This window comes from Delphinapterus leucas, chromosome 4, assembly GCF_059928025.1.
Source record: "Delphinapterus leucas isolate spDelLeu-1000000601 "Yukka" chromosome 4, BTC_Dleu_Yukka2, whole genome shotgun sequence".
NCBI classification, from domain to species: Eukaryota; Metazoa; Chordata; class Mammalia; order Artiodactyla; family Monodontidae; genus Delphinapterus; species Delphinapterus leucas.
The window spans coordinates 9,224,974-9,238,212 of NC_143132.1; the positions used below are offsets into that span (position 1 = coordinate 9,224,974).

A 13,239-nucleotide genomic window follows, 5' to 3' on the forward strand; every position below is an offset into this window, starting at 1 on the left:
TCTTCTAATATAGACACCAGTGCAAAGTTACGAAGAAGACAAAGATTCAGGGGCACATGACATAATCAGATGAACAGAGGAAAGCTCCAGTAACTGATCCTAAAGTAATGGAGATCTACAAATTGCCTGACCAAGAATTCAAAATAATCATATTAAAGTAGCTCAGAGAACTATGATAGAACACAGATAGACCACTAAACAAAATCAGGAAAACAACACACGAACAAAACGAGAAGTTCAACAAAGACAGAAACCCTAAAAAGGAAACATATTCTGGAGCTGAAGAATGAAAAGGAATTTCAAAATTTACTAGCGGGCATACTTGATAAAGCTGAAGATCACTGTGCTCAAAGAAAGTCACTTGAAATTATCCAGTCAGAGGACCAAAAAGAAAGAAGTGAAGAAAGTAAAGGACTTATGGCATGTCCTCAAGCAAATCAATATACACACGATGGTAGTCCCAAAAGGAGAAGAGAGAGAAAAAAAGGGAGAAGCCTTATTTAAAGAAATAATGGCCCCAAACTTCCTATATCTGGGGTGGGAAATGGACATACAGATTCCCAAATGACCTTAAATAGAATGAACCCAGGACGGGATGAACCTACATGGAGACCCACTGTAGTCAAATTTTCAAAATTAAAAGACAGAAGTTTGAAAGTAGCAAGAGAAAAGCAACTTATCTCATACAAGGGAGCCCCCATAAGACTCCCTTGAGTAGATTTCTTAGCAGAAACTGTGCAAGCCAGAGGTAGTGGAATGATATATTTAAAGTGTTGAAGGAAAAAAAAAAACCCTACCAAACAAAAATACCATGCCTGGAAAAACTATTCTTCAAAACTTAAGGAGAGATATAGACTCCTCGGCAAACAGAAGCTGAGGGAGTTTATCACCTCTAGACCTGCTTTACAAGAAATGCCAAAGGAAGGTCTTAAAGTTGAAATACAAGGATGCTAAGCAGTAACACGAGAGCATATGAAGTAAGAAACTCAATGGTAAAGGTAAATATACAAATACATTATACTGTAATACTGTGATGATGGTATGTAATCATGATTCAAGTCTAACAATTAAAAAGACAAAAGAATTAACTATAACTATAAAAATTTGTTAATAGATACACAATATAAAAAGATGTAAACTGTGATATAAAAATTTGTGGTGGGGGAGAAGTAAAAGTGTAGAGTTTTTGTATGTGATTGTTTTTTTTTTTTGAAGTTAAGTTTTTATAAGCTTAAAATAGGCTGTTATAAGTATTAGATATTTTATGTAAGCCTCACAGTAGCCACAAAGAAAATACCTATAAAAGATACACAAAAGAAAAAGAAATCAAAGCATATCACTCCAAAGAAATCAACAAATCACAAAGGAAGACAGCAAGAAAGGAGAAACGAGACAAAAAACTACAAGACAGAAAACAATTAACAAAATGACTCTAGTAAGTCCTTACCTCTCAATAATTAAATATAAATGGATTAAACCCTCCAATCAAAAGACAGTTGTGGCTGAATGGATAAAAATAGGACCCAACTATGTGCTGTCTACAAGAGACTCACTTTTGATTCCACACTGAATCTAAAGGCTGAAATACACCTTTCAGGTGTAGGCTGAAAGGGAAGAGATGGAAAAAGATACTTTATGCAAATGGTAACCAAAAGACAGTAGGAGTGGATGAACTTATATCAAACAAAAGAGGTTAAATAAAAAACTGTCTCTAGAGACAAAAAAGTCAATATGTAATGATAAAAGGCTCAATTCATCAGGAAGCTATAACAATTATATGTGCACCCAGTATCACAGCACATAAATATACTGATGAAACATTGATGAAGATGGTCTGGAAGTGAATTCCCTCTTCCTCAGGGGACCTCAGTCTATTTTATCTTAAGGCCTTGAGATGACTGGACGAGGCCCATCTACATTACAAGGATAACCTGCTTTATTCAAAGTGCACTAACTTAAATGTTAATCTCATTGAAAAAATACCTTCACAGCATTCAGACTGGTGTTTGACCAGTCTAGGTACTGTGGCCCATGAAAGGTGACACAGAAAATAAGCAAGCATACCAAATAAGGTAATATTCATCATTTCCAGGGATTAGGAAATGAATATATCTTTGGAAGCCATTTTTATTTAAAAATTTTAAATTTTTAAATTAAAAAAATTTCATTGATTTATAACATTATGTAAGTTTCAAGTGTATGCTAGTATTACGTCTGTATACTCTATAGCGTGCTCACCAGCAAAATCTGAGTTTCCACCATCACCATACAGTGATCCCCTTTATCCATTTCACCCTCCCCACTGCCGCTTCCCCTCTGGTAACCACTACTCTGATCTCTGTATCTATGTTTGGTTTGGTTTGGTTTGTTCATTTATTTGTTTGTCTGCTTTTTATATTCCAGATATGAGTGAAATCATATAGTATTTGCCTTTCTCCATCTGACTTAGTTCTCTTTGCATAACACCCTCGACGTCCATCCATGTTATCACAAATGGGAATATTCTCATCTTTTTTTACGGATGAGTAGTATTCCATTATGCATTTGTGTGTGTTTCTGTGTGTGTGTATAACATCTTCTTTATCCATTCATCTGTTGATCAGCACTTAGTTTGTTTCCATATCTTGGCAATTTAAAATAATGCCAAGATGAACACAGGGATGCATATAAGTTTTCAAATTAGTGTTTTCGTATTCTTTGGATAAATACCTAGAAGTGGGATAGCTGGATCATACAGTAGTTCTATACTTAATTTTTTGAGGAATCTCCATACTATTTCCATAGTGGCTGCACCAGTTTTCATTCCCTCCAACAGTGTATGAGGGTTGCCTTTTCTCTACACCCTCAACAATCCTTGTTAGTTAAGTGCGGTCAGCGAACCTAACCCTGTGGGATTCCCAGCGTGCTCCCAGGTGGGAGGGTTGTTTATGAAGGTCTTACTCTGTGCCAAGTCATTAATTGGAATGTTTTATTTAATAGTTATCTAATCCTTTCAATTGCTAAAAGTGCCTGCATTCTGGTTTGTCCTAGGTCATAGACAATAAGTGGCATACGTAGTTAGGTGTTATTTTATGGAATTAAGAAAAAAATCTTTAAGATCCCCGTGTCCATTTCCAAACTAGTAGTTCAGATGTTATGGTGTTGATCTAGACATTGACAATCCTGTTGGCAGTTTAGAAAAATAAAATAACAAGAGGAAACTAACAGCCTAGTGGAAGGGAGACACTTGTAAAGTAAACCTGACTCTTCAAATAAGGGTTCCACACTTGCCTTCAGGGGCTGTCACTTTTCATCTCCCCAAGCCTGAGAATCAGATGTGAAAAGTGACAAATAACATGACAGTAGAGGCGTCTGTACAACATGGAGTGCTTCTGTGAAGGGAGGGAATGTGGTGGACAGTCCCTGGGGCCTTGGGGAAGCCAGGCGTGGTGCTGGGCAGTACGAAGCTTCTCGTCACTGCCCTGGGTGGTGTCGGGCTCCTCTCGCAGGGACTCGTGATAGAAGACACTTGTGCAATTCCAATGTGATTTCAACATTGTCACCTATATAGGGGTGATTCCTATGACTATTATCCCCATTTTACATTTGAGGGGATACAGTAGATGCAGTATTTTGATCAAGGTCATGCAGGAAGGCGGCAGTGCCAAGACTTTTTGGTTTCTGATGTTTGCCTTGAAAGACTTCAAACAGAAAAGTAGAACGAATAGTAGAGTGGACACCCATATGTCCTCCAAAGTAGGTCCAACAATTATGAGTAACTGAGCTGGTTCAGCCTTGAAGAGTCTGCATAAATGGACGTTTATAAAGAACTATTTATTCATCTATTGACTTTTATTTATTATTTGTCATCCATCCCACCTTTCCTCCCCTGGGATCACAGGAGGAAACAAACGGCTTCACAGAATTAGTAGCCATTTCCCAGTGAGGGCCTGATAGGGATATTCTGATTCTTTTCTTTCTTTTGTTTTGCATAGGGATATTTTTGACAGTGTAAGTGTCCTTCCCGTGAAATTGGGACAGGAACATAATCGGGCCCATGGGGGGACCTGTGAGTGAGCTTACCATTGCACAACTTTTTTCTCAGAAACAAACTGTCCGTGAGGCCCCTCAGCATCCGAGGGCAAAAGGGCCAGGTACACGGGGGTCTCTGCTCCTTCTTCTGGGCTTTTGGTGGCTGTGGGTCCCGCCATGTCAGTTCTCACCCACCCTGGGCAGCAGGCATTCAGGAGGATCTTGTCCCTTCCTCTCTGCTCACTCAGTTTCCTGGCTTGGATTCTGGACAGGACCGTGACGCCGATTTTCGTCACCCCATATGCGGTCTCAGGCCAGCCCTCCTTCCTGTGCACCCCGTTCTTTGTGTCTTCCACAAACTTGTTCATGAGCCCCACCAGCTCCTCCTCTGTGATGGTCTCACTTCGAAACTTCTGCTGCAGTTCGGGGCTGCATTTTTTAAGAGAGCTGACGCTCACAAAGCTAGACACATTCACCACTCTGCCTAAAATACAACACAAGTCATTACATAGAAAGGTGAGCACAAGAACAATGAATGCCAAATTCGGGACAGGATTTATGTCCTCATGTCCTCTTGTCAGAGGACATTAGGGAAGGAAGAGAACGTATTTTGGGAGGGGGTTACTCACTGGGTTTTATCTGTTTTATTATTATAAGTAACAATCTGTTATTTCTAATGTTTTTAAAAATTACACATAATTATTTTGAAAATTACAGGAATGAACTATTTCACTTAAACTCAAGAAATAAGTAATGACAACGGGAAGAATTCTGTGAATCTACTACCCAGAACAACTTGTGAAAATTATTTTAAAAACTTAACTATTTAAAGTCTCTGCTAATGGTCCTGAGGGCATACAGCAAATGAAGAAACTTTTATTCCCGAATATCTCCAACAACTCAGGTAAGAACAGAGTCTGTTCTGTGGTATTTCAACCATGACCTGCTCCTTCCTTTCCCCCTTTCTGGCCATAACAAAGGAAACTTCACTCTAGGATGGTGCAACCGAGAACACAAGACTATTGTATCTTCCCAAGATGGGCAGGACATCAGCACGTCTCATGCTGCTCCTCAGCTAGCTGTTGCAGAGGTTCAGTTCCTGGCAAGTGCATTTAGGAGGTGACCCAGCCCTCACTTGTGGGACAAAGGCTCTACCTTGGGCTGGACATCCTGAGAATACTGGGGCCCAGACTGCCCTTTCCCCAGCCTGTTTGTAAGGCAGAAGTATCACGCAAAGAGAGGCAAGCTGACAAGACCAGAGACCACTGCTTCTCTTCCCTCCTAGCTCCTAAAGCAGGAGTGTCACAAAGAGAAGTGTCATCATCCCTGCCTCTATCTTCAGACCTGTGGCTTAGAGATTTTGCACAAGAGGGAGAAAGAGTCAGGACATAAAAACCGAGAGCTCTCCCAAAAGGATGTGATTTCATTTGAAAGAGTGTGGGGAAGTTCGACCCTAAGGGCACTCTCAAAAACAATGGAAGTTGTGCTGAAAAGCAATTAGGAGATTGGTAGCTTTGTTAGAAATATAAACTAAATCATTTAAGTCAGCAAGTTTGCCAGAGAAAACTAGAGAAAGATAAGGGTAAGAGCCCTTCTCGGTTCAGAACAGAGCACCAAAACTACCCTTTCAAAAGAGCCTGAATTTAATTGGATGGAGATCCATCTGTGAAGCAATTTATGCTGTGCCTTGTTAAAAACGGTGGAGTAATCGGCCAGCAAGTAGTGGAGCTTAACAGCTGGGTGTGGTGCAGGAAAAAGACAGCAAAAGAGAGTTCTGCTAAACCCACAGTAATCCCAGCGTGACTGTGCGTCTCTGCTAGGCTGTACTTTCCGAGATGAAACATCAGAAACTTCACACTGCGAGGGGAGGAGGGCGGAGACTCAACTTCAAAAAATAATGTAGCCAGTCACTGAACAAATAAGCAAATAACAACCACAAGCCCGTGGGAAGTAGGGTCTAATAGCAAGAGTAGCTATAAAATTCTGCAATGTCCCGTTTCCAACCAAAAATTACCAGGCATGGACAAAAATGTTAAACCCTTTTTTTCCATGGGGAAAATATGTGGCAACAGAAATGGCATGTCATGCTACCATGGTCAGTTAGCTTTGATGTCTATCCCACTAAAGGTTTGGAAGTTCAGAAAACATCAACAAATAAATTAGTAGATGGCATTAGGACTCCCATTCAATGATTCTCTGAAATACATAAACTGATTTAGAGAAATTGCCATATTAATCTTCCGGGCATTCTTCTAAGATGAACACATTTTTGAAACGGGTCGATTATTCCATGTCCTCCTAATCTAGAACATGTAAAGAGTAAGAAGCAACTAGTAAATTAATAGAAATGACATTGTCCTTAAGATAGAATAGAACCAATTTGTCCAAATGTTGCAGTAAGCACCATTCAGAGATGCTATATTTAGGATAATTAATTTCGCTCTCAAAAACATGACCAAGCCTCTCTCACAACAAAAATAACACATATTTCATGAATTAAAAATGCAAAATATAGAAAGGCATAAAGAAAGAAAAAAAGCCTGCAGGAGCGGAAGTCACAATGGTTAACTGGTAAACAGGAAAGGCAGCTATATTACTATCAATAAAAGGGCCTCGGGCTTCCCTGGTGGCGCAGTGGTTGAGAGTCCGCCTGCTAATGCAGGGGACACGGGTTCGTGCCCCGGTCCGGGAAGATCCCACGTGCCGTGGAGCGGCTGGGCCCGTGAGCCATGGCCGCTGAGCCTGTGCGTCCGGAGCCTGTGCTCCGCAAGGGGAGAGGCCACAACAGTGAGAGGCCCGCGTATTGCAAAAAAAAAAAAAAAAAAAAAAAAAGGGCCTTGACATTATTTATTTCATGGGTCTTCAACCTGGACAGTAGACAGAGAAATACTGTTAACTTCTTCTAGGATGGTTATAATCAGTAATCAAACGACAACCTTTTTTATTCTGTGTTAACTAGTCTACCTCAGGAAGTCTAGAATCAGCGGTGAAAATACTAACCCGTATCAGGGAAGCTTGACCAGGAGATCCAAAGTTCTCTCGAGGTGATAAACTCCTGGATGTGGCTGTTTCATCTTCCCAATGTGTTCCATGCCAGCCCCTCCCACTGACTGGATCCCCAGGGATTAGAGCCAGCCACCTGGAGCCCTCTCCTCCCAACTAGGTGAGACTGTAGACCCAGAAGAGAATCACACGCTCGATTAAGTCATGATAACATGAACTGCTGTAGCTTTTCCCCAACAAAACAAGAATTCTCCTATTTCAACAGGCAAGTTCATACTGAGAATATAGCATGTATTTAAAGTTCCATTTACTCTAGCTTTCGTGAGGCAAGACGAACTGTTAAACAGAGGCTGTCTTAGCACATCTGGAGGGTACTCATTCCTCCTTCTGGACAAAGCCCAGACACAGCAAGAAACAGCCCAGCTAAGTAAGAGGAGTGGTGGGCCAGAGGTCCTCAGCACGAGGTCAAGAGGAATTCAGCATGTGCGGCTGACACAGGGAACTCCACTGCAGCCCGCAAGTGTTGGGACGAGTGGAGGAATCAGGTGACACTCTAAAGAGCTGACTTTTTAGGTCCTAGTGAACCAATTCTTAGAAGAACTTTCCAGGAGGACAGGATGGGGAAACAGGGCAGAAGCTGAGTGTAAATTGTAAATGCATGTACTAAATCTCCAGCCACGCCTCTTAACCTTTCTAAAAGTATCTGCTTGTCTTATTTGGTATGTTTAATGGGTGGTGGTTCCCCTCCTGGCCCATTACTTTGGGGGTAAGTATTATAGTAGTTTAACCCAAAGGAACATGAGAGTTTGTTTTGTTTGAAACATTGAGCAGATTGAAGGGCAGTTAAAATGGACCTGGAGTTCGGCAGGTCGGATTACGGAGATCCCTACAAGTCATGCTAAGGGCCTGGACTTCACTCCTGAAGGATTTTTGGGCATGCAGAGTATAGAGAATGCCCAGGAAGCAAAGGACTCAAGAAGCAGGGAGAGACCCTTAGGAGAGTTTACAATTGTCTAGAAATGACAGCTGAGGGCCCGTTTGTAGAGCTGGGATGGGGGTGAAGGCCTGGGAAGAAAATCAGTAGGAAGTGTCTTAGGATCTGGTAAATGGCAGTAAGCGGGCAGGCGTGGTGACCTCCAGGATCCTGGTGGGTGGATGATGGGATCAGTGCCCAAGATGATTTGGGGAAAGGACGAGTCTTTGGAAATATCTGTTTTAGATGGGGGGATTCAGGGGAGGAAGGATGGGAATCAGGTTAAGATGGAGAGGCAAGAAGACACAATGTGTGCCTGGAGCTCTGGGAATGTTCTAGGCAGGTGACAGATTTGAGTGAGGCCTAATGAACTGGTGGGAGTAGAGACTCCACTAGCCTGAGTAAGATCACTCTGAGAGGGGGTCAGAGGAGAGAAGGCCTGAGATGGATTCCTAAGGGAATGCCGCCTGTGGGGGGCATGGAGCAAATCAAGAGCCTTTCAGAGGAGACCTTTGGGCTAAGATGAGAAAAAGAAAGAGCCAGATGTGCAAAGAGCAGCTGGATAGACAGCACCAATGACCTGGGCAGTGTTTAGAGGAACCTGAGGCCTCAGGGCACCTGGCCGGATGGTGACACAGATGGAGCCCAGTGTAGCTGAGCAGGAGAGGTGGGGGGCCTGTAGATGAGACCAGAGGCAGGCAGGGCCCAGATCTTGCCAGAAACACTGCAGTTTGGGCTCTTCATCAGACTCACCTCGGGGTTTTATTAGAGGCAGTAGCTCTGTGCACACATCTTGGGTACCAAAGAAGTTTGTTTTCATAGTCACTTCTGCTTGAATATGAAACGGTGTGGAATCAATGGCTTTTAGGAGAAAAGAAAAGTTGAGTGAATAAATAGTAGCCATCAAGTAACATTCATTTTTTTTTTTTTTTTTTTTTTAATAATAGTTGTGGCTCGCGGGCTCTAGAGCACAGGCTCAGCAGTTGTGGCGCACGGGCCTAGCTGCTCCGCGGCACGTGGGATCCTCGCGGACCAGGGCTCGAACCCGTGTCTCCTGCATTAGCAGGCGGATTCTCAACCACTGCGCCACCAGGGAAGCCCTCAAGTAACATTCTATAGGAAGATATAAAGAAAACAGTGCATGTGAAATCTGTTGAATTTTGTGTAAAAGTAGTGTCTAGTTAGTAGTATTGTGCCAGTGTGAATTTCAGGGCTTGATAATGCCTATGGTTTTGTAAGATGGCACCACTGCGGGGGGGGTGCCCAAAGGGTGCACACACACGGGATCTCTGTGCATCAGTTTTTGCAATTTTCTTGTTTATTTCAAAATGCATTAAAAATTAACCCAACTGCCCCAAAGTCCAATCAGAAAGAAGCTGTGGGGCAATCTAGAAAAGGTCCCCAGGATTCGAGCCAAAGAAGCAAAGTTCCCTATGGGTAGAAAGCATCCAATTCCCTGCAGACTCCGCTCTCGCTGCACCCCTCCCCCCTTCCCTTCTCGGTCCCTAGGGAGTCATTCTGGACCCCACAGGCGGGAGAAGCCCCACCGCAGCGATTCCCCGACAGATACGGCCCATCCCGGATGCAGATGCTCGGCGGTGAACGCCTCGCCTGGGAGCACCCAGCCCCTTACTCTTGAAGGCGATGCCCGCGTTGTTGACCAGCACGTCGAGGCCCCCGTACTCCTTGAGCAGGAAGTCGCGCAGGGCGCGGATGCTCTGCAGGTCATCGATGTCCAGCTGGTGGAAGCGCGGGCTCAGGCCCTCGGCCTGCAGCTGCTGCACGGCCGCCTGACCCCGTGCTGTGTTCCGCGCCGTGAGGACCACGTCCCCCGGAAACTGCCGGCAGAGGTCACGCACAATGGCGAAGCCGATGCCCTTGTTGGCCCCGGTGACCAGCGCCACGCGGGCGCAGGACGACATAGCCGGGTGCTGGGTGTGCGGTGCCCTTGGGTGGAGAGCCGAGCCCGTTGTGCTTTCCCAACGGCGCGGCGCGTCAGAGTGTCTGCGCAGAAGCTGGAGCTTGCAGAGCGCACACCTGAAGGTCCCACGCCCGGAGCGGCCAGGCTGAGCGCGCAAGCGCAGGCGCAGGCTCCGCCCCTTCAGGGCTGGGATCGCCGGCGCCCTCCCAGCGGTGCAGGGAACGTAGAGAAGGGCCATCAGGCAAGTTTGCAGGACAGTTCTGCTGAACAGTCGCTGCTGGCGACTGCCTGCCTGGCATCAGAGAATCGTTCTGATTAGCTGTGTTGCCTATGTTTAAACTGAACCCTATCCTCTGTTCTCCTCCTTTTCATCCGGATGTTCAACTCTTCGCGGTTGCGCTTGAAGAAATGGGTCATTTGTGCAGACTTTGTTTTTCCTGGTGTTTGAAAAATATCTCTCGAACTGAAGTCTTTGTAACCTAGAGTTGTGGAATAAGTTGGGAGAACATGGTAGGGATCAAGTGTGTGTTGCTTCCTCCCGTAAGTATGTGAAAGCCAAGCTACTGCCCTATCCTTGAATGATTCTCACGTGTTAGTGGGGAGTGTTTACTGAATCATCATAGGGTTACCTCACTAGATACTTCCAGTGTTGTCAGGTTACCTGTATGCAGGTCCTGAAGTGTACAGGTGCAAAGGGGCTTTGCAGCCCTTTCTCACACTCAAAATAACTCATCAGGATGCATCTCCATTTTCAAGCGAGGAAATGGATCCTCAGGAAGTTCATAAATTAGCTCAGTAGTGGGAAATTAATTTTCTTCCTTACTATTTACCACTTAAAACAGAGGAATTAGGGGGTCTATAAGATCATTTTCATTTCTGTGCTGTCTCTTGTCGACTGAAAGGAAATGCACAACCTAGGGGACTTAAGCCTTGGGATATAGCCTCTCAGATAGCTGAGGGACTGTTCTGAAGAGGTAAGGGAGGAGCCAGGATATGTAGGAGTTTTTGCAAAAACAAAACAAAACAAAACATAAAAACAACCCAGGTAGTCGGAACATCAATTACTGCTAATTAAAGAAAATCAGACATCTCAAGTTAATGAATTTAGCACTTTTCAGTGTATGGGAAAATGCAAGAGTCTGGGCTTACTGAAATTATTCCTTTGATGTGCACCTGAACCATCTAGAGCCAGTATCCTGTTTTTCTCCATCCTGAATTCCCTTCAGTGTGCACCAGCGCAGTCCGCTGCCATGGCTGATGGCTTGATCCTTTGTTTACTGAAATGGCAGGCAACATTCTTTGTCCACACTCTTATGGTATCCACGAGCTACTAGTGGCTATTTAAATGTAATTTTAATCAAAATAATACAATTAAAGTTAGTTCTTTAGTTGCTTTAGCTGCGTTTCAAGTGCTGAATAGTCACGTGTTAGTGACTGCTGTATCGGACAGTTCACATATTTCTTTCCATCAGTGCAAAAATTTCTCTTGAACAGCTATATTTTAGATAGTCTCCAATTACGTTGCAATTTCAAGGGATTTTTCCAATCAGTTGCAAAAAACAAAACTAATAACCAGGGAACACAATCTCTGGTCGTGTTCCATATCAGTCCTTACCTTTAAGGGAGATGATATATTGGTATTGTTCATAAGGCACCCAGCCCAATTTTCTAGTGTTACTAGGCTGGTTATCCTTAGTATGCTTTTATTGTTTCTAACATAAAGGAGCCTTTAAACTTAAATGACCAAAGCCTGGTGTTAACCACATAAATCCATCTGTAACTGAGGAGGTTTTCGACTGTGATTCAGTTGGTGGTTCTGATTGAGCTTGAGTGACCCTAAAAGAAAAATTCATATTTATGGCCAGGGTCAGAGCAGGTATTATTAACTGGCCAAGTGAGGGAGTCCCCTCTAGTAATATCAATTGTGGCCTAAGGGCCTTCCAATTAGAGCCCTGGAGTGCAGAAATCCACCAAGGTAACCCAGAAGTACTGGATATAGGTAATTGACCACAAACCTAACAATTGGATTAACTTTAACTCTGCATAAGTTTGTGAAATACGGTGCTGTTTTCCACAGTGGCTGCACCAACTTACCTTCCCTCAAATGGTAAGGACAGATTTTAATCAGTATTATAATGTAGTAGGGAAGAGTGTCCAGCATGAACTGAACTCAACTTGGATTTGTACAGAGGTGACTGGATGTTTTAAAGGGAAGTTGAGGGAGTAGGCAGGGGGAATGGAGGGGCTTGGGTAGAGTCAGGGGAAAATTATAAAGGCCTGGTGAGTGTAAATGCCCATCAGGGCTATAAAGAGACTGGGAGACAGAGGTCCTATCCTATCTGATAATTACATTTCGAAGGAATGGCTTTCAGATCCTTGAGAAAGAAAGACTCAGGTCCTGAGTTGTAGGAGATACATACATATTGCAAATGGACAGAGGAAGAAGTCACAAATTTTAGGTCCTTTTTTAGTAAATGCTCTAAGAAAGGGTAGTAAAGGACCTCTTGTCAGGTGTTGGCTAGAACAAATAGTAAATTCTTCTGGCAGCCTGGAGCTCATCAAGGGGGAAATAAGGTCATCCTAGTGATACAGCCTTGAGCTATTAGAAACTATGTTAGTGTTTAAGTCTTTTAACATGGGGGTTGGTGGGGGAGTGGATGAAATCATTAGTGCCGAGTCAGTAGGTTTTATAGGCCCAGGCTGAGGCCTAGCTGAAAACAGGGCTTGGAAGAGACTGGCTAGAGCTTGGTCAAGAAGAGAATCTTTGTCAATTCCCCTCTAGAAAATGGGAGTCTACATGATTTTTCTCCCTCATAAAGGGAAAATACCTGTTTTATCTACCCCTTTTCTTCTGTCTTGAATGCATTTGTAATGAGAATGTGATGCCTGGAGCTGCAGCAACTATCTTGAGATCATAAGGAAACAAACTAAGAGGTTAGCCAACTCCCTAAGGATGGTATTGTGGAAAATTAGGGAGAGCTTTGATTTTTAATGACATCACTGACTCATGGGTCCAAATCTGGAACCATCTATTTCCAGCCCCCCTTTGCTTTTCAATAAACTTTAAATTTTAGAATGGATTTATTGAAAAGTGGCAAATGCAGTACTGAAAATTCCCATATACTCCACATCAAATTTCCCCTATTATTAACATCTGACTATTGAAACTGAGTGGGACACTGTGAGGCACTCTCACGTACAAAAGCTCCTCCATGTCCCCTGTTTCTTGTTTGCAGTAAAAGGATTTAGTCTCCTAGGTCTTCCCTGGGTTCCAAGGAGCAGGCACATGCAGTTACTAATTAGGGAAGTGAGGGAATGCAGAAAGAAAGGA

At 43.5% G+C, this 13,239-nt stretch overlaps 1 protein-coding gene across 1 annotated transcript; it reads right to left on the bottom strand.

Annotated features, from left to right (window-relative positions):
* Positions 1–3,812: 3,812 nt before the first annotated feature.
* Positions 3,813–10,060, bottom strand: CBR1 (carbonyl reductase 1). The gene is made up of 3 exons (XM_022552935.3): positions 9,621–10,060; positions 8,741–8,848; positions 3,813–4,495 (listed from the first exon to the last, which is right to left on the bottom strand). The coding sequence occupies exons 1-3, from the start codon at positions 9,907–9,909 to the stop codon at positions 4,059–4,061; spliced, it is 834 nt and encodes a 277-aa protein (XP_022408643.2). The 5' UTR covers positions 9,910–10,060; the 3' UTR covers positions 3,813–4,058.
* Positions 10,061–13,239: the final 3,179 nt, after the last annotated feature.

Excerpts from the sequence above, each read along its gene's own strand:
- CBR1 (XM_022552935.3), bottom strand. The coding sequence starts at position 9,909 with ATGTCGTCCTGCGCCCGCGTGGCGCTGGTCACCGGGGCCAACAAGGGC. Across the intron at positions 8,849-9,620 it reads CGCGGGCATCGCCTTCAAGA|CCATTGATTCCACACCGTTT; the intron begins GTAAGGGGCTGG and ends TTCTCCTAAAAG. Across the intron at positions 4,496-8,740 it reads GCCTCTAATAAAACCCCGAG|GCAGAGTGGTGAATGTGTCT; the intron begins GTGAGTCTGATG and ends GTTGTATTTTAG.